Consider the following 26,683-nt stretch of genomic DNA (forward strand, 5'->3'; position numbering starts at 1 on the left):
CCTCGGAGCCCCAACTATCCGATTAATGAGAGAAGAGAAACCTTAACCACCTTCCCCTCTCTGCCTCTTCTTTTTCTGCTGTCTTGCACTTTCAAGGACATAAATCATAGACTCTTAAGCAGTCACTTTGGGTAGCTGCTACACAATTCTTCCTCAAAATGTTGACTGTAAGGTACCCCTGTACTATGACAGGCTGCATTAATGAGATTTTACTGTAGCTAGTTGAACCATTGAACCACATTCATTCCAGTTGTTAAAGGAATAAGTCGACTTTATGGGAAATGCGCTTATTGGCTTTCTTGAACTGGAGAGGATTGATACCACTCTCATGTTTGTTCAGTAACTACAAAGCTGGGGCTAGCAGCTGGTTAGCTCAGCATTAAAACTGGAAACAACTAGCCTGGCTCTGTCCAAAGTAAAACAGCCACATTTCAGCACCTCTGAAGCTAATTTATTAACACAAGACAGAAGTGCAAAAACAACAATATGCGGTTTTACAGGAAGTTTTTACAGGAAGTTAACTGTCAGACTATTCCTTGACCAGGCTTTCTTTTTTTTTTTTTTTACAAATTAAAACAATTTCTTTGATATTGTGACTTTCAGGCAGAGCAAGGCTGGCTGTTTCCCCTGTTTCCAGGCTTTACGCTAAGCTAAGCTAAGCCAAGCCAACTGCTGGTTTGAGCTTCATATTGACTGTACAAACATGAGAGTGGTATCAATCATCCAAGTCTAAGAAAGCAATTTAATAATTGTATAATATAGTAGTAGTAATAGTTTGTCAAACTATTCCCTCAAAGGGGCGATGTGTAAAATGCATGGCGGTCAGATGTAAAGACATGACTGCAGTTAAATGTGCAGTAATAATAGTAATGAACATAAATTACATCAGAGATATTACTTTGCCAACTTGGTATAAACATATGTATTTGTTTGGTGTTGAGTTCAAATACCAACAATCTTTCTCCAGAGTCACTGACTGAAACAAAGAGATGCATTAATAAAAGATGGAAAAGAGTAAAACGGTTATTTCCAGTTCATCTAAAGGTTTTTTTCATCCTTCAGTTTGATTTGTTGACTACAAACCCATAGTTGCTTGGTCTCTTTTGTGTGTGTATGTATGGGCTGGTGGTCATTAAATTCACATAGTTAAACTAGTTTACTGAGGTTAATGGTTGGAAGCTTGGCTGATCTAAAAAAAAAGATAGAGCAAGATGTTCTTTTTTCAAAATAAAATCTCCCCCTTGTAGTGAACGCCTCCACAGATATTTCAGTCAAACACGTGTTATGACAAAGTCAAAGCTGGAGCTTTACTTTATTCTGTGCCTTTTCCCCTTAGCCAAACCCACAGGTTTCTTAATCTGGCGAGAGGGCTCCTCTGAGAGATGGCCTTTGTCAGAAAAAGACCTCTTTCACTTTCTCTTCCCTCCCTCTGTGTCTTCTGTGCTATTACCAACCTAAACAAGATCTCCTGGGCTGCCTGCCTTGTTATGTGCTTTTCACAGGAGTAGAAAAGAATGAGTGTGAGTGAAAGAGATGTAACACAAAGAGCTGAAAGAGAGATATGTTTCTGAAGTGTAAAACTGTCTTTTTCTGCTTGTGAAGTTTCTTGATGTGCACGGCGTCAGATGGAGAAGCACTATGAATTCATAACCTCTTGGAGTGATGCAACAGCTGCAACCATGCAATGTAACGCCTGGTGCTGGCACTCAGAATCTCTTTGTGGCATTTTGATGAAAATGTTACTTCTGTTTGTAAGACACAGTGGAGAAGCTGTGGTAGCACATCTGCGGTGTACATCTGCCATAGTATTAAAAGCTCTTAACTTACAAACACCACTCAACTCTATAGCAATAAGCTATCCACTGTTAAAGTGCATTAAAATGCCTATTTTTTAGGTATATCATGTGAGTGGCAATTAAATCACTTGTTAAGTTTTTCAGGGCAACTTCTGCAGCCCAAACATGCTGTGTGAAAACAGTGTGAATTTCTATTAAATGTCAAATGTCTTGTTTTGACCAACAGTATACAACCCAAAGATATTCAGTTTACAATGATATAAAACAGAGAAAAGCTGCAAATTCCTCACATTGGAGAAGCTGGAACCAATAACCAGTATTTGAGATTTTTGCTTGAAAAATGTCTTGGACGATTAATTGATTATCAAAATGCTAATTAATAATTTGCCACTTAATCGAGTAATTGTTTCAGCTCTAGACGTCTGTAGTTAATTTGAGCAAATAGGGAGTAACTACTGATTTTATAGTGGATATAATCTTTTTTTTCTACATAATTTGCGAGGGTGTTTAGGTAGTGATAAGTACATTTTAAATGTGTACTCCTAAGAAGAGAAGGAACATTTGTTTAAGTGAAATTGAACTAGTTAAAAATACAGGCATTAAGAACTTAACTTGGTGTATGTAGTGCAGGAACAACAGGGTCTTGCATTCATTGCACTGGGTACTGCAGGACAAACTGATAAACATGTAATGTAGTACATTACTCTACATACACAGTATATACTGTATATCTTGAAAATGGTCTCATTGTGGCATTACGGCACGGCACGAGTTTCCCAACAGTGCATGAAATGCATCAAAGTAGATAGGCAAGATGTAAAATAACAATTGCAGATTGGCTATATTGCCGAAATGGTGTGAACTGATTTTCAGATGTCTTATATAGCTTGAAAAAGTCAGACTTTTATTTATTGTTATGATACATGTTTTTCTCAGCCCACAAAGTAAAAAATCTGGTTAATCAAAGACAAGACAAACACTTTTATTACCAAGAATATTGAGGTTTGCAACATCCATCAGATCAGTTTCTGACTTGGTAACATTCACAGACTTGTCAGTGAACCTGTGAACACGACTCCCCCAGATACATGTAACATAGTGCTGTGTGTGTTGAGCAGAGTGCATGCCCTCTCTCTACACTAAGGCCGGACAATCCCTTGAGGTGTGTGTGTGTGTGTGTGTGTGTGTGTGTGTGTGTGTGTGTGTGTGTGTGTGTGTGTGTGTGTGTGTGTGTGTGACTTTCTCTTCATCTCCTCTAGCACTGAGCACGTATTTTCTTTCAGGTCAATCCCCTTATTGTTAAGTTACATAACAGCACTTAGTCAAGAAACAGTCCAGCAGCGATGGTGCTAAGGGCTGCAGGATAACTGTACTTCCGCTCTGGCACTCCTCCGGCTAAGAGCTCTTCTCCAAATTGTTGACTTTTCAACCCGCTTAGTGGAGTCAACTTTTCTTTTCTTTTTTTCTTTGGAAATGGAGTGAATCTCCTTTATTGCACAAGTCAAATATCTGGAATTAATTCATGGAAATGAATCTGTATACCACAGATTTGGGTTTTTGGTCAAATGTAGCTCTCAAACTGCTGAGCAGGCCATTCTTCTAAGCCGGCGGGTTTTGCCATCCCTTCAATGGAGACCACCAGTGAGAACAGAAGTTATGGAATGTCATGTTTGAAATTATCCCAGGTGTAGCTGAGCATGGATCTGATACTCTACATTTGTATTGATATATTCACTATGCTTAATCAGTTAATTAATCAATACTAAACACATAGACCTAAATTATATGAGGCCGACAAAAAGTGCGCACTCCGTAATAGGGCTCGGTAATGAGCTCAAAATCCTCATCCTAATATTAACAATACTATATATCCTAAATGTCAAATGAAATATAAATGATCAAATTGATTTGCATTGGAATTAACTGTGTTTTATGCATGATACCATATGGTAAACAAACACTTTGCAATAAATCATGTTAGTTTTGAACACCAGATAACATGTTATGATCCTGTCATCACAATAAAGCTCCACAAAGTGTTCGTAAAAAGATGAATGAATTAGAGACTGAATTATTGCCTAGCCCTGCCGTATAATAATAAGTTATTATTACATTAGGATTAACTTAACTTGTAAAAATGACCAGACAGCTGATCTTAGATGCAGTTTCTCCAAAAAGCGATGACTTAAGAAATCTAGTTGTACTGGATTGCACATGTGTTGTGATAGCATTATTTTATTCCCATCTTGATATTGTATATCCACCACATGTTATTGCACATTATGATTTTGAGTCCCTGTTCGCTCAAGCAGCCTATATTACTGTTACTCCACTGAGGCAGCTGTTGGTGAAATGAAGTCTATATCAGAAGAGTTCATAGTGTCTATATGGGCAGATGCACCCATGACCTGTAGTGCCGCCGCTCATGCAGCACAGAGTAGGAGATGCCCATGCATGTCCCCTCCAGTCTATTCATAGCCAAGGTGGTGTGACTCCCCCGCCTCTGACTGACTGTTTCCTGCTTTCCCTCTTGCTCAATTACTTCTCCTCTGACTCCCACATGTGGGTCGTCAGCTCTTTGGCAGGAAGGCTTACCTTGTGGAGGAGGCAAGCTGAAGCACAGCTGACTGGTGAAGCGAGCTGAAATGTGTTTGGTTAAAGAAAGACGTGTGTTTGACATTGTCAAGAAAAAGACAGGAGCTCATACAGTAGTGTGTGTTGAATGCAGGATATGTTTTAACACCTACATCTATAAACTTTAAAATTCACTCAGCTGCAATCATACACTGCAAATATCAATACATCATCATATAAATACTCAAGTGAGAGCTGTTCTCAAAGTGCAGCACTCTAGGATTTGGTCCAGAGGCCAATATGGAAATAAACAGAGATAGGGTTATAAATGCGAAAGTGCTGAAAAAGATACAGTTAAAATGTAGGAGGAGGATAGTGTCACACTGTACTCATCCTGTTAGTCGATGTTTTTCTAGTACTTTCCCTCCCACCAACCCCCTTTTATGTCTTTATTCTGCTGATACAACCTCCTCCCGTCTGCTGACTAACTGACCCACATTCCTCTGTGACTAGCTGCCCTTAGTGTGTATGTGTGTGTGTGTGTGTGTGTGTGTGTGTGTGTGTTCTTGCACACACAAAAAATATAAATAAATAAATAAACTGTCCTTCAGGCCTCAGCGGGAACCAATTAGAAAATTGCTCTTTAGAGGAGCATCAGTCACTGAACATAAATGATTGGTAAAATGCCTCATTTACTCACTCACTCTGTGTTTGTCTGTTTTTTCGCTGTGTTCCACTCAGTTTGGGGGCTCTGGTTGCAGAAGTGACATTTCTTCATTAAATTAGATAAATAGTGCTCGCTGAGATGAGCCTCCCTCTAGTGGAGGGTCAAGTTTTTGCAAGGTATTTTTGCAAGGCATGACAGTGATTCTACTGAGGTTTTGCAGACAAGACAACTGTGCATCATCACTGTCAAGTGACAGTTCTTTGTTGTTCTTGTGATGCACTTTCAGGAAGCCAGGAAGTCATGATTAGTATGTGTTAGGTGACTGAACGTTATCAAACTTCCTCAGCTTCGTAATGAGCAATTTAAAAGGCATGTCTGTTAAAGCCAAAACATATTGGACTATTCTACCACATGATAAAAACTTTAAAGCCATATTAAAAATGTAGCTAAATGTTACCAAACCCTGTAACCAATGACTCTGCATTATTTTGTTTTTGCATTGCACACACTTTTTCCCTTGATTTTAATTTGCACAACATGCACTTCTTTTATATGATCTACTGCTGTGCATACTTTAGCATAATGTGTCTTGTCCTGTTTGTTGTATGTTGTAAGACATTGTGTGTACAGTGTATTTTAATTGTACCCTCCCAAGGTGACTGCAGGTGTAAATTAGCTTCGGATTCATACAATAAATCAAAAGGCAACATTTATGTTAAATACTGTACAGTACAGAGTCCCTTACAAAAGTATGAATAAGTAAATAAATAACCTAAACATAAAATTCAAAGTTGTCAGACTGGTTTTCAAGAATAATCTTTGTCCCTGCTTTCTTGATTTTCAGGTTTATAACATCAGCTAGCTAACATCTGGAGGATTGGAGCATTTGAAACTTTAAGGAGGAGAGAGGTGGAAACAAAAATCCAGAGAGGAGAGAGAAGTTGAAACTAACGGGATGGCTCTGGTCGACAAACATAAAGTGAAACGCCAGCGGCTGGACAAGATCTGTGAGGGTGAGACAGATTCCTTTCCATCTTTTAGCTTTTTTTTTTTTTTTTTTAGATTATTTTTTGGGCTTTTTATGGTCTTTAATCGACAGGATAGCTTGAAGACAGGAAAGGGGAGAGAGAGGAGGGACGACATCCAGCAAAGGGCTACGGGTCGGATTCGAACCCGGGTCGCTGCCAAGGCCTCAGCCTACATGGGGCGCACACTCTACAGGGTGCTTTTTTATGTACATGTGGATTTGAGAAGCTGGCTACACATTTGCAGGTCACTGGAAGTTAATTGTTTAGATTGTGGGATACTTGTGTCTTTGTGTGTGAGTACTTGTAACTTTGAGTATTAGTTCCACAGGTTTATGTTGAAGCTATAAAAAAGATTCCCTCCACTGTTATATGGAAATTAAGTTTCCTCCAGTATTTAAGTCTTTCCGTGTGTGGGTGTGTGTGGGTGTGAGTGGGTGTGGTAAAGGAGGTCAGGCTGATGGCTGAATGAGACTTGAGTTTGATGTTTCCAGATTGCTGGAGAGATGAAGTTGGGAGAGTTTGTAATAGAGTGAAGCACTCCTCAGAGCCCTGGGATTGATTAGTGTGTGTGTGTGTGTGTGAGTGTGAAAGACAAAGCTAAGAGATTTTCCTTTCGTTTTTTCCTTCTCTCATTTTTTCACTTAACCACCGACAAGAGCCTCTGAATGTTTATTTAGTGTGTGTATCCATGTCCAAACTCATTCTTTTTGTAATGTAGGGATAACCACTAGCCGCTAGCTGCTGTTACACTAGCTTCTATACCTCTCAAACTCTCATTGAGGGTTTCTTTCATCGGTCTTTGTGAAAAAGTAAAACACGTTCCTGAGGTTTACTATAATTATGATTATTAATTTGTTAACTCTCATAAAGTTTCACCTGTCAAATAAAGTGCTTGCTGGATGGTCAAACAGCATCTGACTCCCCTCACACATCTTTCCAATATTGGAATTGGAGGCGCTGCATCCAAAAACTACTTTTGTCAGTTTTTATGTGTACAAACGAGTTAATGCCTTCGAGCAGAGACTGCCCAAAAGTGTGTGTCGTTTCTCCATTTGAACGATTATCACATCTTGCATTCTTCTGTGACTATAAACTTTTCACCCTGCCTAGAGTCTGCTATGGTAAATGGTAAACGGACAAAGCACTTTATAATTAACCTCTCTCTCACACACACACACACACACACACACACACACACACACACACACACACACACACACACACACACACACACACCAATGGCTGCCTTGCAAGACTTTGACCTGTCCAGCAACTTGGGGTTTGACATGTGGACAGATGGGGTCAAGGATCAAACCGCCAACCGTGTGATTATTGAACGACAGCTCCTCCTCCTGAGCCACAGCCGCCGCAAAATAATATATAGCTATAAACACTTCTGACTGCCTTTAGACATCGCCGGATGATGCGAATGTGATCTTTTCTACCAATGTCTCTGCTGTCTAAAATATGTTTATACTGTTTGTCTCTTTCCAACCATTCTTAATGCCTATCACTCGACTGGCCTCAGTTTGTCAAACTAGTAATGGAAAATGTTTACTTTAACTTTAACTATTAAATAAACAATGACGTAATATATTTTTTTTTAAATCACTTTAACATCCGAAATGGAGTGAATCGTGTGAGCAAGGTTTATTATTTTGAATTAGGTCTTCTTTCTTACGTAAAAGAACATAGACGTTCCAGGTTTACTTCAGCTCTTTATAAGCAAAACCGAAGGTTTAATATTTCTTAGTAATATTAAGTTACTTCACAATTACTACTCTACTACTCTACTCTAATACTCTACTCTACAGAGTATCAAGTGTCAACATTCCTCTTTGTTCATGTCAAAGGAAAATCCCATTGAGATTGAGAAACACAATATAATAGATTCCTAAATGAAGCAGTGATGCCGTCTGTTTCCAGCCTCAGAATGAGAGCCACATGTAGCATCTCAAACCTCTCCAAACCACCAACCCTGCTTGATTGGAAACCGTTTTTCCCTCTCTTTTTTGAATACTAAAGAATGTTTGTGTCCTGTCTGAGAAGGCAATATGTTAAACATCATATAACAATATTTAATATTTTCAGTATTGTCTATGTCTCCTCTGCCTATCAACAATGAAGTCATTCTATACCAAAGACGGGGGGGGGATTTTTTTTTTCTTCTGGTGCAGTTACTCACCACAGCTGCTCTTAAAAATGTGTAGAGGAGGGTGATTCACATCGAGGAAGTTAAAAGATCAGAGGGTGGTGAATCACACTGTTTTCACAGTAGCGTTAAATCTGCTCAACCATATAAAAAGGGTATTTCAAAACCACAGGCATGGGGTGTTCTGCAACATATTGTCAAAGCCACCCACTATTATCTATAAACAGAGTGTTGGGACTGAAGCGTGAAATAGAAATCAAAGTTCGCATCATATGTATTGACAAAAACAAGAACGTTATGGAGTGACTGTAATTGCATTGCCGTCGTGGGTTGCACATGGCGAGACGGCGAGAGAAGCTTCCTTAATCTCCATTTATCTTCTGAGGATAAGTGTGTCAATCCAATACTTGTTTCACAGCGGAGTGCATTGATTACATCTTTACTCATTGTGATGAGTGGCTAACTGAGCGGCGCCTGTGGCCTGAATCAAATTCGAAATGGCTGATCAAGTGTAGCTGTTTATTCCCATCAAAAGTAGTCACGGTGCAGGAATGTTGTGATGTGATTCACTGTCCTTTGCTTTCATGTTGGATTTTTGTGGTTTTCAAATTAGACCTGCAAGGTCAAAACTATGGCAGTTATTGTTTTGGTAATCATTTAGGCTGTAAACCCATGGTGACATCCTGACGTGTTTGTCCAACCAACATATATTATAGATATTTATATTACAATGATATAAAACAGAGAAACCACCTAGTTTTGGACACCTCATGTCTTGTGATCACTTTAAGGACTACCTAAACAGCAGCCACTCCTCTGCTCTTTTTCCATAATTGTCAATGTTTTACTTTATAAAAACGTGGAGCTGAAAAGATTAGTCGGTCAACAGAAAATTAATCAGCAACTATTTAATTATCAATTAATTGTGGTAATTTCTCAAGCAAAAATGTCAAACATTAGCTGGTTCCAGCTTCTCACTTGTGATTATTTGCTGCCTTTCTCTGTGTCGTTTCTCTGCAATTTAAATATTTAACAGTTTTTGACTGTTGGTTAGACAAAGATAATCAGGATGTCAACTTGGTTTTACAGGCTAAGCGATTAATAGATTAATAAAATAAATAACTGACATGAGTTGCAGCCCTAGTTTTGACCTTACGTGTCAAACCACAAAAATCCAACATGAAAGCAAAGGACAGTGAATCACATCCACTGTTCCGGTTAAATCTACATTTCATTATATTTAATCTGATTATCTTTGGGTTTTGGATTTATGACTCTGAATAAAAGAAGCGTTTTGAATGGATCACTTTGGACTCTTGGCTTTGTCTTTCTGGGAATTAATTAGTTACCAACTATTAACGTACATTTTATAGCACAACAATCGATTAATCTAGAAATAAATTGGCAGATTAATCAATAATGAAAACTATCGTTAGTTGCAGTCTTATGAAAGTGAATACATTTTTTATGAAGTTAGCAGAGGCAGCTCACCCCTGCTGTGTTTTTTTAGTTTTAGTTAGTATTGTGTCAACTAATTGTTTCAACATGTGTCAAAACACATGATTTAGTTTGAGTCATCAGTAGAGTCAGTTTTAACTGATTATACAAATTACTACTATTACTACTTTCTCTATGAAGGCGAACAGCATTGTTTGGTTTAGATATCAGCTTTAAAAATATATATGGTACAACTGCTCCTTCTGTTGTGGGTTTGATAAAGTGCCAAAAAGAGTGTAACTGCAATAAGGGAGCCGTGGCAAACATCTGCTGTGAGCATCAGTTCCCATACTCTCTCTCATTCCCCCTTTTTCTCTCGCTCACTCTCTCTTTCTCTCTGTGTCTCCTTCTGTCCGTTCCATCTGTGTACCCAGCATGCATTGGCTTGGGCAGCAGTAAAAGTCGCTGCCATTGCCGTTTAGCCAGAGCTAACTGACTGATCTGGGCAGAGATGGTATGTGAGCGGCGCTGCGACATGAACTAGGTCGCAGTAACAGCATGTTCATGAATGTTGATTTACAAGTTGTAGATCTGTGCTTGGACACATCACCACAAGGTGGGGTAGTGGAATTTGTCATGGCGAGTCCAAGTGTTGTAGTTGGCAGTTAAGTAAATATGTTAATCCCATATGATAATGCCTCTTGTTTTGTCATGTGTACAACAGGAGGAGATGTTTAAACAGTGAACAGTAAATAATGTAGCCAGTCGAGCTAAAATACCATAAAACGTAGCATGTGAATTATTCATATTGTCACATTCTTGCAAGCTTATTTCACGCTTCATATTAAAACAGAGAGGACAACCAGGGAGGCTGTGGAAGAAAAGGGAGGGGGGTGTCCTGATGTCATCCCCTCTTGCGGGGGGGGCTCTGCTGCATTCACCTCTGTGCTTTCATCCCTCCCTCTCACTCGTCCACGCTCTGGCATCCAGCTCTGGTATGAAGTCATCGGAGCAGTCTCTGGGTCTGACCCCCCCTCGGGCTTGTTACAGGCTCCACACCAAAACCCACGACCCCTTTATTGGCTTTGCGGAGAGGCAAGGAGGGGCATAGAGAACTGGGGGGAGGAGAAGGAAATAGAGCAGATGAAAAATAGTAGAAAGTGTTGTTTTTGGAAGGAAATTCTTGTAGTAATTTGTAGCAAACCGGCATGTGTGAATATGTTATTATTCTCAGTAAAGTGTGTCTCTCTGCACATCGGAGTTTTTACGTCTAGTGTCTGCATTTGCCTGTGTTCGAGTTGGCATGTAGCTTAGCGGCTATTGATAGTTTGAATTGACTTCCTGAAAAAAAATCTAGTTTCAAAATGAACTCTTCAGCTATGATACTAAGTATTTTAACGACCTGTACCTTCTCCGGATTGGGCTAGAGATTGGATGAAAAATGGGTTGGAGATGATGTTCCCAAAAGAGATGGATTATGGGTAGAGGGATCTTTCCATAACATTGGATAATTTCTAAAGAATTTGTTGGGTTTGCTGCTGTGTTTATGTAGTGCATGTATACTAGCAAAATGGAAAATACTGTAAACTGTGTCAATTCAGAATTACACTAACCGAGTATGTGATTGTCATTTAGATAAATACTAGCTTCATTGCCATCAACCTCCATTTAGTCCCTATGGAGCTGCTTTCAGAGACAAATAATCCCACTGGAATCACATACAAGGCAGCCATGTACATAATGTCTGTTAAGTGTGCATTACAATTCATCTGACAGAATCATTCTTTGCAGCCGTACTGGCATTGTAATTCCATTTCCAGTTAGTGCCTCCTGCCCCACGCTCATGCATAAGTCAATGTGTGTTTAACATTCAGATCATGCCTTCAATACGTGATGTGTCAGACTGTAGGAGACAGTTGTTTTTATTTCTGTTGCAGTGCAGCATTCACTCTGAGTTGGCGTGTGATTTTTATTCATGTATGCACGTCAGACCAAGGCCAAGGCTTTAGCGGCGCTTTGCATGTGTGAATGAAAATGGACATTAACGAAGCACCGCGGCCACTGCTGTCTCTGCTGCACAGCAGAAGACAGGGTCAAAATGCTGAGTGGAGATCCAGGATCACGCAAGCCAAATTTGTTTGTGTTCCGTGTGTGTCTGAGGATAGATGGAGGGGTGATTGACAGAAAATCTTTAAATGGGCTTGTTGCATGTGAACCCTCTGATTGCAACATTTGTTAAAGCATTCAAACATTTTAGATGGTTAAAACATGCACCAACAAGCGCGCACATAGTAATCCACCTCCGGTTCTCCTGCTGGATTAGCTGTAATATTAATGTGGAGGCAGAGACTGAGAGGGCTGAGTGACAGGGAGATGTGGAGTGTTTATTAAACAATGGCAAGCGTTTTATGTGACAGATTAGCCACAGATCTCACTGTTGTACATCATGTCTGTCTTTTTACTTGCTGCTTAATGCACTTTTCTCTCATACTTCTAAGATTTAAAAGAAAAAGTAATACCAGGCTAAAGTAGAGTTTTCTGAAATCTATTACCAGTTAAAAGAGCCCTGACCTGCATAATTGCATCCTCACTTGAGGTTCATTTACTCAAGGTTTCTGTAAGTTTTACTTACATTTTTCACCAGTCAAGTCATATTCAATGTAAGGTCTTTATAAGCTTCTGCCGGGGTGGTATTATATTTGTTCTAAAATCCCTGGCTTAATTCCTAAATCCCTCTGTTACAGTGAATCTGGCATTGTGTGCACAGTCTGGAAAGTATGGCAAATGGAGGAACATTAGAATTTAAAAGTCAAACATTGTTTAGTTTGAGGCAAACAGAACTCTGTGATTTACTTTCCTGTCAGGATTAGATTGGCAAACCCTGAGTACACACCTCTGCCCCGTCTCTCTGTTTGAGGTTGACTTTATGGGGATGAGTGATCTGCTGCACTGAAAGCCAGAGTCTCCTTAGAGCTGGGCTAGTAGAATTAATGAGAGGAGTGTATGAGGTTGGGGAAAGAAACCAGGGGATCAGATATACTCTATAGGCTGTTGCCCATTGTGTGTGTGTGTGTGTGTGTGTGTGTGTGTGGGTGTGGGGGGGGCTCTGAACATTTATTCAATATTGTAAGCAGATACTTTCATGTCTCAAAATGAGACCTTGCAATGATATTTGTCGACAAGCTTTTAAATTACGAATATGAAGTGTGTAAGCTCAGAATAAATAACAGGAAAGACTGTGTGCCTTTAGGTGATGAATGACACACGTACTTGAAATGACTGTAACATTTGATTGACTTTATAACAGCAAAACCCTAATGAATCAAAATGGGCTTAAAAAATGACTCAGCTTTGATTTGATAATTTATCTTAACAGTCGGTTTTAGATCTGTGAGGGCTCGCTCTCGCTTCCTCTCTTTCCCATTTTAATTACCTTTTTACATCAAGCTGACTAATGTTCCTCTGACCTTACCAAAAGGAGGAAAAAAAATTCTCAGTCATCTGCGCAATTGGTTTTGGAGCCACTGTCATCAGCTTTTCCTGTCATCTTATAAAAACAGCAGAATACTCCCATCCCCCTCTGATCTCTTCCTAATCTAATTACACAACTTTGATTAAACAAAATATTAGTGCCGATGACGGACATGCCTGCACATTTTCCACAGGCCCTCTGTAAGATATTCAGGAACTTTTCTCAATATGCTGAGACGGTATTAACAAGACTTTCTTCTCAGTCTAAAATATGTATTACTACCCCTCGCTGTGGTTAGCTCTGAGATTAGAGTTGGATGGAAATGGAGACTCCCTCACCTTACATCTGTTTTCATGCATTAATAAACAAGGATCCTGTGCAGAAGGGATCAGGTTTCAGCCACAGTGACATCAAGTGAGACATGCAGGTAGCTAGGTAGGCAGGTGCACCCCCAGAGTCATATGTTGAACACCACCTTGGTTAAACAAAATAATGAATGTATACCATTAATTACATCTTCATGTATAGCTTATGGCCAAGGCATAATATAAAATGCCGCAGCATTACAGCAAATAGATTTGTTGTGTTGCGACTCAACAAGCATAGTGTTTTTGTAAGGCAAAGAGTGTAGGTGCTTTGGATTAACTGCCGTTACAAAAACCTCCCCCCTGGCTTACACACACACACACACACACACACACACACACACACACACACACACACACACACAGGCACAAACGCCACACTCCCCCAGTATTTTACTTGTCTGTGCAAAGGGGCAAATCCAGATTACAGAGCTTCTCTAAGTGAAGGAGATCAGAGGAGCTTTAGGAAAGAGGAGGAAGGTGCTGTATTTTACTGACAGTAAGATGCATATGGTTCAAAATTATGTAGTAATATAAATGGCCAAATAAAACTATTTGGGGATTCAAACTTCCGTTACAAGTGTCTTATTTAACACTCTGTACTCTACAAGACAGTAATATTGATAATTTAGAGGATCATTGCTTGAAAAATCATTGTGAGGGCAAATAGGACAAACATTACAGGGGGATTTTGTTATGCATTCTGCAATCTCTGTGCAATCCTTGGTTATAATTTTCAATGTCCTCCAGTTAACATACAAACAGCAGGTCTGAGTTATCTCAAATCGAGCAGAGTGGGGCAGTGACACTGAGGCATCAAGGACATTTCAGAGTGAGTTGGGCAGCAGTTGCGTGGTGGCTGTGCCGCAAGCATGGGGCCTGGAGGAGGATTAGTGTCCAATCAGGGTGGATTTGATGTTTACTGACAGCACATGGGATTTAGCTGAGAGAACTGTATTTCATTTGTATTCAATAAGGCTGTGCGCCCTGCCTGGCCTCCCCTCCCGCGCTGTGAATCTGGCAAACTGAAACCTGTTGAAGACGCAGGTCTGCATCTTCAACAGCTTCAGGTAGGTGACTCTTCAGGAGAGGGTGAGGGGTTTGTGGATGGATTCTAAATCGCTGGCATTATCATCATCATCATCATCATCATCATCATCATCATCAACATCACTAGATACACTTGTATCTGGTTCACATTACGTCACAGTGGGAAGTGGAATTAAACAGGCTTTATTTAGTTGTAATCCCTCATAGCAATCGGCAGAGCGAGTAAAATGTCCCAGAGAAGGGAGCGATAAATCCTATTGGATTAGTACAAGACCCTGCCCATTCCAACCTATAACCCAACCTATCTACTCCTTTCGTTTTTGTGTTTTTTATCAACGTTTCATCAATCCTGCTACTGTGACTTAGTAGCTGTGCTACCTCTGCAGTGTACTGTGTTTGTGTGGTTTGGTGTGATGTGTGTGTGTGTGGTGTCCTCTTTCCTCACGCACAACAAGCCAGCATAACCAGAGATTAATTATTCAAGGACTGCCAGCCAAAGGGGGAGTCACCTGATAGTACGGACTTACAATATTACAACCTGATATCCGGTGAAACGGTAGACCCTGCTTCATCTTCTTTTCTGCTTGTTCTCCTCATCCCTCTCCATTTCATTTTTGGTGCTACAGTATATGAAGACTTGAAAGACAGCTTTCACAAACTCAGCTACAAGCGGATCATTTTTTTCAGTTTTTTCTTTTTTTTTTCTTCCATTAACATTTTCTCTTGCTTTTCCTTTTTTGCCAATGCTTGTCCCTAACAAACAGTTGAGTCTTGGTCGCTCCCACAGTTGGGACACATTAGGGGGGAATGAGGGTCAGTGGGACAGGGCTGAGAGTGTCTACGAGCAGCAGGCAAGAGTAGCCAGCCGGCGGAGCTCTCTGTCATACGGAGAGGGAGGAGGGTGGTACGAGCCTCCGTCAGGGGCGCGTCCCCCTGAGCTGGATTTGAAACGTGACCCGTATTCCCACCAAGACTCTCTGTACGGACAGGTTTACGCAGAGCATCAGGACCCACGGGGGCTGAGGAAGGGCTCTGTGCCTGATCTAAACCACTACGAACGAGCACCCATGGCTCACCGAGGATCCATTCCACATCAGGATTACTATTCCCATGACCCGGCCATTACACCTCGGCCACCAGAGGGCTTTTACCGGTCAGAACACCATCCTCCGCCACCTCACCCTCATCCACTCAGTAGGTCAGGCTCTCATTTTGGGATGACACCTGGGGCTCGTGCTGTGTGGGATCAGGGTCAGGGAGGGAGAGTAGGACCTCAAGCCCCTTCATCACCTCTACCTCCTCCTCCCCATCCTCCAACAGCTGGCGTACCCTCCCGAGAGCCATCTCCTGCTCACTATGGTATGGAACAGGCATCTCCTCGGTATGCCAGTGAGCCTCCACCTCTGACTGGTCAGTCGGTCTATACTGATGTTAATGGCCGCCCATTGGATCCACAGCAGCAGGCTGCTACCTGTCTAGTAGTAGATACTGCCAATCAAAGTGTGATTATGAGGCAAGACACTGCCTCACCCTACACCATCCAACAACAGCAGCAATTACAACAGCAACAACAAGTACAGCAGCAACAAATACAACAGCAGCATTTACAGCAACAGCAACTTCAGCAACAACAAATACAGCAGCAACAACTTCAACAGCAACAATTACAACAGCAACAATTACAACAGCAACAGCTTCAACAACATCAGTTACAACAACAGCAACTTCAGCAAGAACACTTGCAGCAGCATCTGCAACAGCCCCTGCCACCTCCCCCTACCATGCCCATCTCTGACCCTAACATTTCTATGATGTCTCCACTTCCCGCTCCACCTACCCCAGTGCAGACAGTCGCTCCAGCTGCACCTCCCCTTGGGCAGGCTGCCCAATGTTCAGTCCCTCCTCCTCCAGTCACTCCACTTCCTGCTCCTCTTCCCCCCACAGCGCCCCAGACACCTTTGCCTGTGGACCCAAGGAAGACAGTTGATCCTGAGTTTCTTGCCCTGTTGCGAAATGAGGGCCTCTCAGAGAGCACCATCTCCTCACTTATCCAGCAGGGATTTGACTCCACTAGCATGCTGGCTGTTATGGAGGAGAATGATGTCCGCACAGTCGCCCCCAACCTTGGTCAGGCTCGTGTACTGTCTCGCTTGGTCCACTGCAAGCGGCACGTTGAGGCTCCGCCAGCCCCCTCCCAACCTCAGACACCCATGCGAGGCCGCTCCAATAGCTTTAGCCATCGCTCAGACATCTACCACCAGCAGCAGCACCATCATCCAGTGCACCCCCCACAGAGTTTAACTGTGGACCCCCAAATGATGCACCCACAGACTCCTGCGACTATGCAGACCATCTCCCCAAGGATGGGAGAAGTAATGGGTAGGAGGCCAAACAGTGCCCCCTCTCAGCAACTACTGGAAACCTCTGGAGGCTACCCAGGCCAATCACCTCGCACCCCAGGGCCATACGCTGGAGCACTTATGCCTGTTCAATCAAGACCCATGTCAGCCTACTCTTCTGGGGGGACAATGTCCGGGATGCTCATGCATGGTATGCAGATAATGCCACAGCAAATGACTGGGTCAATGCCTGCCATACCAGGATCTATGCACTCCATGCCAGGTATGCCACAGCAGATGCCTATATCCATGCCAGCTTTACAACAGCCACCACAACAGGTACCAAAAGCATACTCTACCAATTACACAGTGCCCATGGAGCTGATGAAGAGGGACAGGAACGTAATGCCATTGTCACCCATGCACAGCCCTCACCCCAGTCCTCAGATGATGCGTAAGGGTGGGGGACCTGCACCAGACAATGCCCTCGTCCCTATGGGAGGCCAAGGCCAAGGTACCCCTGCTGCAAACCAGAAGCTAAGTCGACGTACGGGTCCACCAGTTATTGTGTCCACGATGGCGTCTCCAGATTCCAGTAAAACTATTTATTTATTTTTTTCTCCTTTCATCCTCATCATCTGCTGTTTGTCTGATTTCTTGATACATTGGGTCTTGCTTTCTCTTGGCCATTTCACATGTTTTAAATAGATAAGAAAATTGATTTGTGCTAGAGCTCTTCATTTTTTGCATGCTTTATGTAAGACACCGTTTCCCATTCCTCTCATTGCTTTGAATAGCTCCACAAAGCAGTGCTGCTGGATTGTTAAGAATCATATCATGCTTCCACAATTTGCCATTTGGTTGCCATTTCTGAGGGCCATTTAGTATATTGAAAGCAACAACTTGAGTATTAGGTTGCAGTCTTAGTTTTCATGCCATCTCTGTCAAATAAGTGTTTTTTTGTATTCTGGTTTGTGAAACCATTATTCAGCTGAGGGGTGCGTCAGATTCATTTAGCTGAAAGTTGTTGCTGGTGTGTGATACATGATGCTTGACCTTAAGAAAGTCCAAACAAATGTTAATAGAGCATTTTTGAAATTGTTATATTTTTCTGGTCAGTGCTGTCATTTGTTTGCTTTCCCGTGTTTGCTGTCATTACATCAACAATAGATAAATGGTGTGTCGTTTCTTCTTATCTAGTCCAGTGGAGCGAAATCTAAATTGCTTGCTGCCTATCTCTTTTCCAAAACTGTTGTCAGGATTATGATTCATAATTATAATTTAATATTAATTATGATTATGGATAACTTTTGCTTAGACAATCTGGCTACCCATTCCCTGTCCTACTTTTGGTTTCTGCATTTGCCACGATTCTAAAATGATAGTTGAATCCCGCTTTCTTGTCTGCTTATTTCTGTGAGAGCCAGATTTGTCAGACTTCCATATACTTTGTGTAAAGTCCTTTTATTATTTCAGTAATCACATGCAGTTCTTTGTTAGAATGACATATCACAAGCCAAAATGGCATTGATGAGGCACAATATGGAGGATTTGGGAGGAACAGCTGTCAGCACCCTTTCTGAAACCTTTTTTAATTTTAACAACTGCACACTGTCTTTATGTTACAGTCTGTCAGTTGCTGCATTCATGTGTGATTAGTTTACATCAAGACTTCTCTGACCAGAAAAGTCAGATATTGTGGCAATGGTGTTAATTGTCTCCTGGTGTGCATGTGTGTTAGTTTGCAATGGTGTGCATGTGTGAACAATATGTGTGATTGCATTTGCCAAAGTCTTCTTGCGAAGATTTTCTCATTTAGCTCTTATTGACTATATAATGATTTTGGTGAGAAATTGGAGCAAAAGCTCAGGCCATTTTTTTAAATTATGTATCAACTATACAGTAGTCATAAAGTTGCATAATGGTGATTGCAGCATTAGTTGTAGCTCTTTAGCTGTGGTATCATTGTAACTGCAGCTGTTTTTGATGAAGTCCTTTCTGCTCTGCCACGCACCATCTCCCCACAGCCCCCAAGGCCCTGTTGTTGTAAACATGGATGTCTTATTGCATTATGATAATAAGGTGCATCAGAGTAGCCTGGAAAAGCATTACAGCCACTTGGGCTACACAGTCTTCCTTCAGTCCTGCTGCTTTCAAGGTGTACCACTGACCTGCATGAAATAGCAAATAGCTCCGTTTAGTTCTTCTTGATCAGCTTTGCTCACAAGGATCAGAGTTTACTTTTGAACTGGTGAGTTAAAGGCAAATATTTAATATATGGATGATCTTTAGTTTTTTAGCTGAATTTATTAAATTTAGAATTTTGTCCCAAATTCATGTTTAATTACAGTTACAGTTTAAAATGAAATTAATTCAGTCAATGCATTCTCGTGTAATCGCATGAATCATTTACCCATCTCAGATTAAAGCTTTAAATTTAGCATAATAAAAGATGCTACAGTAAATTATCACATTCACACTCATGGCCTGATAAAAGTATATTTCAGACATTTTGGGCAAGAAGGGCTGATTTCTCCACCTACACCCGCTCACCAGAGGCTGACTACCAGCATCACTGGACAGATAAAATCGAATTACAGTGCTGATGGCCAATGTGTGATTGTGTCAGTTTCTCAGTGCAGGTTGTAATGAGAGAGAGAGATGGGGGGGTGGGAGTTTAATCCAGATCCATCCATTTCCACTGCTGCACTAATCCACAGATATTCTCATTTTGTTGAAACCAGCCTCCTGGCTTTCTGTGAGACTTTCACTGTATTTAGTCAGTACGTTAAAATGGACTTTAATGGGGGCCAAGGCAGACCGGGAACAAATGATTTAACTGAGGCAGTTTTGTTGTCGTCTCAGATTTTCCGGCCCAAGAGAGCAGATATATAAAAGATTCCCATTGCTTGGCTGTCAAAACAGACTGACACATGCTTTGAAAAGGATTCCTTCTTCTTCCACATACACATAAATCACATTGTTAGTAGTAGTACACATACAGTCAGCAGAGTAGACCTCATTTGCATGTGGCTGACATTTGTTGCTTTGGTAATTTCATCTGTTAATGGACACAGCCGCAAAGCTGCTCTGAAAGCATATTCCTTAATTGTATGTTGCTAGGCAACGTGGGTTTTGGTGGTAATCGTAGGCAGATTTGCTTCTGGTTAAAGGGTCTGTCCATTGCCAGAAAACACAAATTTACATGTTACTACATCTACAAAATGGATGGCTGAGCTAATGCATCTGGAAGAAAGTATTAATCATATTCATGCACTTCTTTTCATGTGGGATAAATAAAAAATTAAAAGGCTATTCTTGCCTATTTTCAAAGGAATTATATGCATTTTAGATCCAACAAAATATGATTCGGTTTTTTAGTTAAAACTTCATTTATGATATTTTGTCAGGGAGACAAATTATATTGTGAAAGCAGCAATAACACATTGTGCATTCCTTAAAATCAATTAGCTATGAGCTCCTGATATTGTGACAACCTCAGACAATTCATTAGTTACAGCAGTGAGTTGCACCCACAATCAAACATAATTTCTCTCTGAACTAATAGCCCTTGTGTGAATACCGCCCACTTTAGTATATGATGCTTTTTGGAATACCCTTGAGCAAGACCCCACCTTTATATGACTAACAGGCCTCCCCCACTCCGGGATAATCACTGTATATGATACTGTGGGACTTCCACACCTCCACCCTTAAGAGTGTGTTGGAGTGCCATTCTAGCCAGGCGACCTGATGCCAGCTTAGGTCAGTTTGCTCTGCGTGACACACTAGCCGCAATGTTTCGTCATTGCTTAGGCTTAGCATGATGATGGGGGAGGGGTCATGGTTCTGGAGATGGCAGATTATGTATTAAGGGGGTCCAGGTCAAAGCTTCAGGCAGTTGTTACACTGAGTGAGGGATTAAGAGAGAGAGAGAGAGAGAGAGAGAGAGAGAGAGTCCTGCTACTGATAGATAATGATTGCTGCTTGCTGTGTGGGGGAGGGGAAATGAAGTGTGACAGCTGTCAGTCAACCTTGGACTCTCCATGGAGATGAGGCTAGCTGTCAATGTTGCATTTAGACTCTAAGGGTCAAACTTTGGCCTTAATCTGGGCTGACAATCAAAGGTTATTTGTGTTTTACTGTTGGTCACTCAGTGATTAGTGATATATATTTTTTTCCTTCTGACCTGAGAGGTTAGGTTTACCAGTGCCACAACCTTGAGTAATGCAGTCATTGGATTCAACTGGGATGTTTTCAGAGAAACAAGAAATAGACATAGACATCTTAATTGTGCCTTTCAACATTTAAAGACTTGGCTGTTTCTATCTGTGAAAAGTAAAAAAGTAAGTAAAAGTATTGTTGATTTTGTGCGGATACAATAATAACTGGCAGTTGGAGTACTTCCGAGACTTGGATGAATGGTTTGTTGAATCATTTGTACAAAAGATGAGCATCTGTGTTAGAACATATCTGGTTGTTTGATTAAAAAATCAAAGGTACAAGCTTGTGTACATAAATATAAGGAGAAAAAGTTTTTTCAAAACCTGAAAATGCATTCAGCTGTATTTAATTAACTCCTTCTCGGATTCTGGTGCAGGATTTCGTTCACAATTGCAATGAACATTTTTTTTTTATTTGCCACAGCTCTGATCGGTGCCTATGACAAGCTCCTTTCCTTATAGCAATGGCGGCAGAGGCTCATGGGTACCGTAGTATTAAGGCCGGCTTCCCACTGGGTGCGTGGCGTATCCGTTTTTATTTCGGCTCCCATGTTAACAGGTTAGAGCTTACACACTGCCTGTCTGACCCGCATGAGCCGCACCGAAAATGCGTGCATGCTAGAAATAGAACCGACGCCTATTTTTCATGCGACAAGCAAGCTTGTTGGAAGCGTTTCCAGGCAAAATGGAATAGGAAAAGATGTTTATATGTCATTTTGACACAAATACATATTAATAAATAGCATGTTGATGTTTGAAAGTCTCTAGGTTTTGACATAAATGCAGATATAAATGTAATTAAAAAAAAATAAAAAATTAATAATTATCGATTTTCAAATATTGCACTTGTCAATACAGAATGAGATATTCTTTTTTGCCGTCAATACTGCCGACGTTGTCTTTGCTGTAATCAAATCAGTATATATTTATGTTTAACATGAAGTATACTACTGCTTGAGTGCAGTCAATCAATGGTAAACATACATGTGTACAGACAAGGCTAGCAGCAGCAGTGCCGCATCAGACACGTTTCTGGTGTGCAAAGACATTGAAAAATCCACGCAGCCGACACGCAACTGAAATGCAACAGAAACGTCACGCTCACGCCGCACAGCCAGTGTGTGGCCGGCATTAGAGCCAAACCAAATTGCTGGTAAAGGTGTGATTTCTCAAAAACGAAGTTGAAATAATTAAAGCTGTTGTTTAATTTATCCAGGATACTGCTGTTTTTCTATGTTGAGGAACATGTAAGAGATAATCACGAGAGTCAGGGCAATAAACAGTTTGATATGCCCGGCTTGTGGACGGCTTACCGGTAACCTTCCACAAGCCGGGCATATCAAACTGTTTATTGCCCTGCCTTGAGGTGATTATCCCGTTTATTCTACTTCTTGCTTGCCAACATAATAAAACAATTCAAAAACTTTAATAATTATGCTTTTTCTTATTTGTATTGCATGCTTATTAAATGTATACTCTGTCTGAGTTCATCTCCCTCAAAAAGTAGTCCCCTTTAGAACTACGGTGAATAACGTTAGCTCAGCTGTAGCTAATTAGTTTCTATAGCAACCACAGTCCGGGTCAGTTGTCACTGTCAGTCTATCCTTCTGGTGGCTCTTCCACTCGGTGAAAACGTTGATAGCAAAGGCAGTTGCCTTTTTCGTGTTTGATTCAAGGGCCTTCAACTGTACGCAGCTCCTTATCTGTCAGATCTCGGAAACGGATACCCTGGGCCTTTTCTTTTTCTTTTGTCATTCCGTCGTCCTCGTCGCTCTTTAACCAGTCCTCAAATGTCTTCCCTCCTCCAAATATATAAAAATTGACAATGAATTCGTCCATTTTTAAAACACTGTAATGTTTAGAACTACGGCGAATAACGTTAGCTCAACTGTAGCTAACGTTAATTAGTTTCTATAGCAACCACACAAGGCTGCATCTGATCACTAACGTTAGTTTAATAACATAGTTGCTACATTGTATCTCGCTTGCGAAACTATGTATCGACTGACCCTCCAATAGATTTCCGACACATTTTTTGAAACTTTTTTAAACAAGGTTTATTTTTACAATGGACCTCATGTTTTAAATTTCTGTGATAGAAAAAAAATACAAGCGGCGTATTGATCTACTATTTGATGATGCTGTGCTCAGTCAGCGGGCAACCTGCCGGGTTAATGCCCTCCTCCCAGCCAATCAAAATCAAGCATTCTTAAACGAAGTAGAATAATGGGGATATCATAACCAGAAAACTTCCAAAACCAGCCTACCCTCCCACATCGCAAACTCTATGCAGCCTGTGTGTAGGATGATGTGTGTGTTGTTTGTATGTGTGTGTAAGCATGAGCAAACTGATGTTGGCAGGTGTGTTGAGTGCAGAGTTCCTCTCCCCACCAGATGTTCCACTTAATATCAGGCAGTGATTTCCTTTTCCCTCATGAGTGAATAAAGTCTCTGGTCACAGTCTGCCAGGATTAGGTCCATGCAAATCTTGAGTGCTTATTTTCTCTTCTCTTTCTCTTTGTATAAATTGATCCAAGTTTGTCTTTGTTTCCCCCAGCTCCCTTTTGTAAATTAATCTTTGTAGGAAATTATTTGGCCAAAACACTCCCCTAACTCAAGAGAGTAGAGAGAGGGGGGAAATAAGTTTGAGGTAATGGGAGAAATATGTTTCTAAACAAACGTCATACCCAGCTCAGCACATTCATTCAAGACTGTGGTTGTGGGTTGCAGAGCCCTTCTGCAGCGAAACGAGGAAAGTGAAGATGGGAGGTGATTGAACCCGACCAAAGACAGCAGAACAGAGGAGAAGATTGAGCAAGAAAGACCAAGGAATGGAGTTAAATGCACAGAGGGCTGCTTTAGATTAGATACTGAAGGATGGACTGCTTTAGTGGCAGCAATAGATTCTTAGAAATCAGCAGAGGAGTGCAAACGGGAGATTACATAAATGGAAACTCTGTCATGCCATCTTGGAGCAAGTGAAAGAGAGAAGAAAAGCAGGAAGACATCCTATCTTTTTGTTTGGTTTGTTTTATTTTAAGAAAAAGAAACACTTTGTAAACTTAAACATTAGTTTTCTTGGTCATTTTTTGTCTGGTGTAGGACTGCAACTGATTATTATTTGTATTTATTTTTCAGATTTAGGAGAAAAATGCCCCTCACAATGTTTTTTTCCCCCATCCAGCAGTCCCCACATATACACTGATACAATGGATACCGGCAGATGATAAAATGGTCGGGGTCAAGTAGATATGTGTACAGAATACACATAATATTCTGTATGGGTGTCATCAAAAGAAGCTGGACTAGGCCTGCGCGATAAATCGTTATAAAATCTTGATCTCGATTCACCTCGTTCCCGATTTAATTTTTAAATGACTTTGATTTATTTATTTTTTTTAAATATATCAGGGCCATATTTAGTTCAGTGTGTTATATGTCACTATTTTTGGTAGCCTACTGTACTTAAATGGCCAGTATGTACTTTATTTTCTTTATTTATTGAAGCCTTTGAAGTTTACAGCATGTGGTGATGCGCAATGTGCTATAGGTGCCAAAAAAAATCTATATTTGGTACTGCCAATTTGTTTTGTTTTGTCATGGTTCATGTGTGCAATAAACAGGTAAAAAAGACCACGGAGGCTAAAAGCTCTTTCTGGCCAGAAAGAGACTTGAAGTGATTAACTGCAGGTTGTGTGAGCAGAGGCGGAGGAAGGACAGATAGAGACAAGACACAAGAGGCCACATGCTCAAACATTTGTTTCTCAAAAAAAGAAGAAAAAAGGCAGTTAAATGAGAATCCTGAGACCCTGACTCCTTCCTGTTCCTCGCCTCTCCTCTCAGTGCCAACTGGGGAGTCACCCTGAATTATTCATTTTGAGAAAATGAAATCTTGACGGGTGTTAAACCAGAGTGAAGAAGAGACAGAGCTGGCCATGTTCTCTGTACTGTGTGTGTGTGTGTGTGTGGCCAGGCGTTGCAGAACTTGACACTGCTTGGCTGTGTTTTAACAAAAGCGAGGGGGAGATATGTTTAGAAGTGCAGATGAATCTCATTTGCACCCGAGGAAAATATTAGACTGTGTTGAGATTTCTCAGTAGGCATGTCAGTCGTGTTCAGGATCACACAGGACTGTAAATGGGATAGTGGTTCACAGTGTTTTTAGTCTCACAGAGGGAGGGTGATTTTATGTGTGTGAGCAATGACTGCATATTTGATCCTAAATATATATATTTTTTGTTCAGATATTTGGCTAAAAAACACATTTCTGAGGAAGCTAAATTTAAGGCAGCCAGTTGCTTGCCAGTATCTTACTGTGTGTGTGTGTGTGTGTGTGTGTGTGTGTGTATTTTTATTTTATTTATTTGACAGGGACAATGCACAGCTCCGTAGCAGTACCAGAGTTAGCTATAAGCTAATTTTCAATCACACACACACACACACACACACACACACACACACACACACACACACACACACACACACACACACACACACAGCCAGTTGGCTCAAGTCACAGAGAGAGAAAGAAAAAGGTGGAGGAGAGTGATGGTGTTGGAGAGGTGCAGCGATGCACAGACGGGGTATGAATGGGGAACAAGAATTTATGTGCTGCGAACACCTCCCTGATAAAAACAAAAAAACCTCAACATCTGTTGTCCACCTGCAGCTGTGCCATCTCTCTTTTTCCCTCGTTTTTTTTCACTGCCCCCTCTTCTCCTCCAACATAGAAACACTTTACTAAACTATAGAAATGAACAATACTTGCATATTCATATATTCTGGATTTGTCAATGAATGAAAATGAGCAAAAGGGTGATGTAAGTGTAAGACTGTTTAGTTAGGTAATTCAACTCTTCTTGTGGAAAAACCATAACTTATATTCACACATGTATTTTTACAATTCTTAAAACATGCTTGGATAGAATCTTTAAACTTGAATTTAAAAAATGAATCAAATCTGCTACTAAATGCAGCCTATAAAACATTTATGCACTGTAATATCTTACATACAGTATATCTGCCAGTTTTGTTGATATAACTGTCATGCTCTAATGCCAACCATTTTAAAGGTCCAATGTGTAGGAATTTCTCCCATCTAGAGTTGAGATCATATATCACAATCAACTCTCTCGCGCCACGCATTTCAAAGTACGTATTACAGCTACGGTAGCCTTCACGCTTCAAAAAGCCGGTCTCTTGCTCCTTTCAATATCCTTTTTTCTTTTTCTGGGCGAAGAAGAAGACTCCTGTTCCTGAAATTTTGATTTTGAATACGTGTGGTCGTCCATGTTTCCTTCTTCAAACTTTCCGGGGCCGGGAAGCTACGATACCCATTAGCAGCATTAGCAGCACCTGTGAGTTTATCATGTGACAGCGAAAACGTGAAAGGCGGAGCAGTATGTCCTGTATGTACCTTACCTGCTAACATATTTCAAGATGGCGCATGAATATGGAGCGTCTACCCCAGTTCATGCGAACGCAAATGTAAAATTCCAAGCCAAAAGGAATACTTGGAATTGGTGGTGGTGGTAAATATTCATGAAAAAGGACAAGTTTGTGAACGGGCAACACAGATTT

The 26,683-nt window shown here is 40.9% G+C and overlaps 1 protein-coding gene across 3 annotated transcripts in view; it reads left to right on the plus strand.

Moving 5' to 3' along the window:
* The window catches only part of ctbp2a (C-terminal binding protein 2a), a 63,756-nt gene that overhangs the window by 14,062 nt on the left and 23,011 nt on the right, over nucleotides 1-26,683 (plus strand). The window contains exon 2 of one of the 3 annotated variants that reach the window (XM_078273385.1): nucleotides 5,882-6,050. In XM_078273385.1, the coding sequence (XP_078129511.1) occupies nucleotides 5,993-6,050 (58 nt within the window). In that variant the 5' untranslated portion in view covers nucleotides 5,882-5,992. Of the gene's footprint in view, nucleotides 1-5,881; nucleotides 6,051-15,284; nucleotides 17,476-26,683 lie in introns of those variants that run through there. The other 2 variants (XM_078273383.1, XM_078273384.1) reach the window with 2 other exon arrangements.

The sequence above is a fragment of the Sander vitreus genome, chromosome 17 (genome assembly GCF_031162955.1).
Source record: "Sander vitreus isolate 19-12246 chromosome 17, sanVit1, whole genome shotgun sequence".
Taxonomy (NCBI): Eukaryota; Metazoa; Chordata; class Actinopteri; order Perciformes; family Percidae; genus Sander; species Sander vitreus.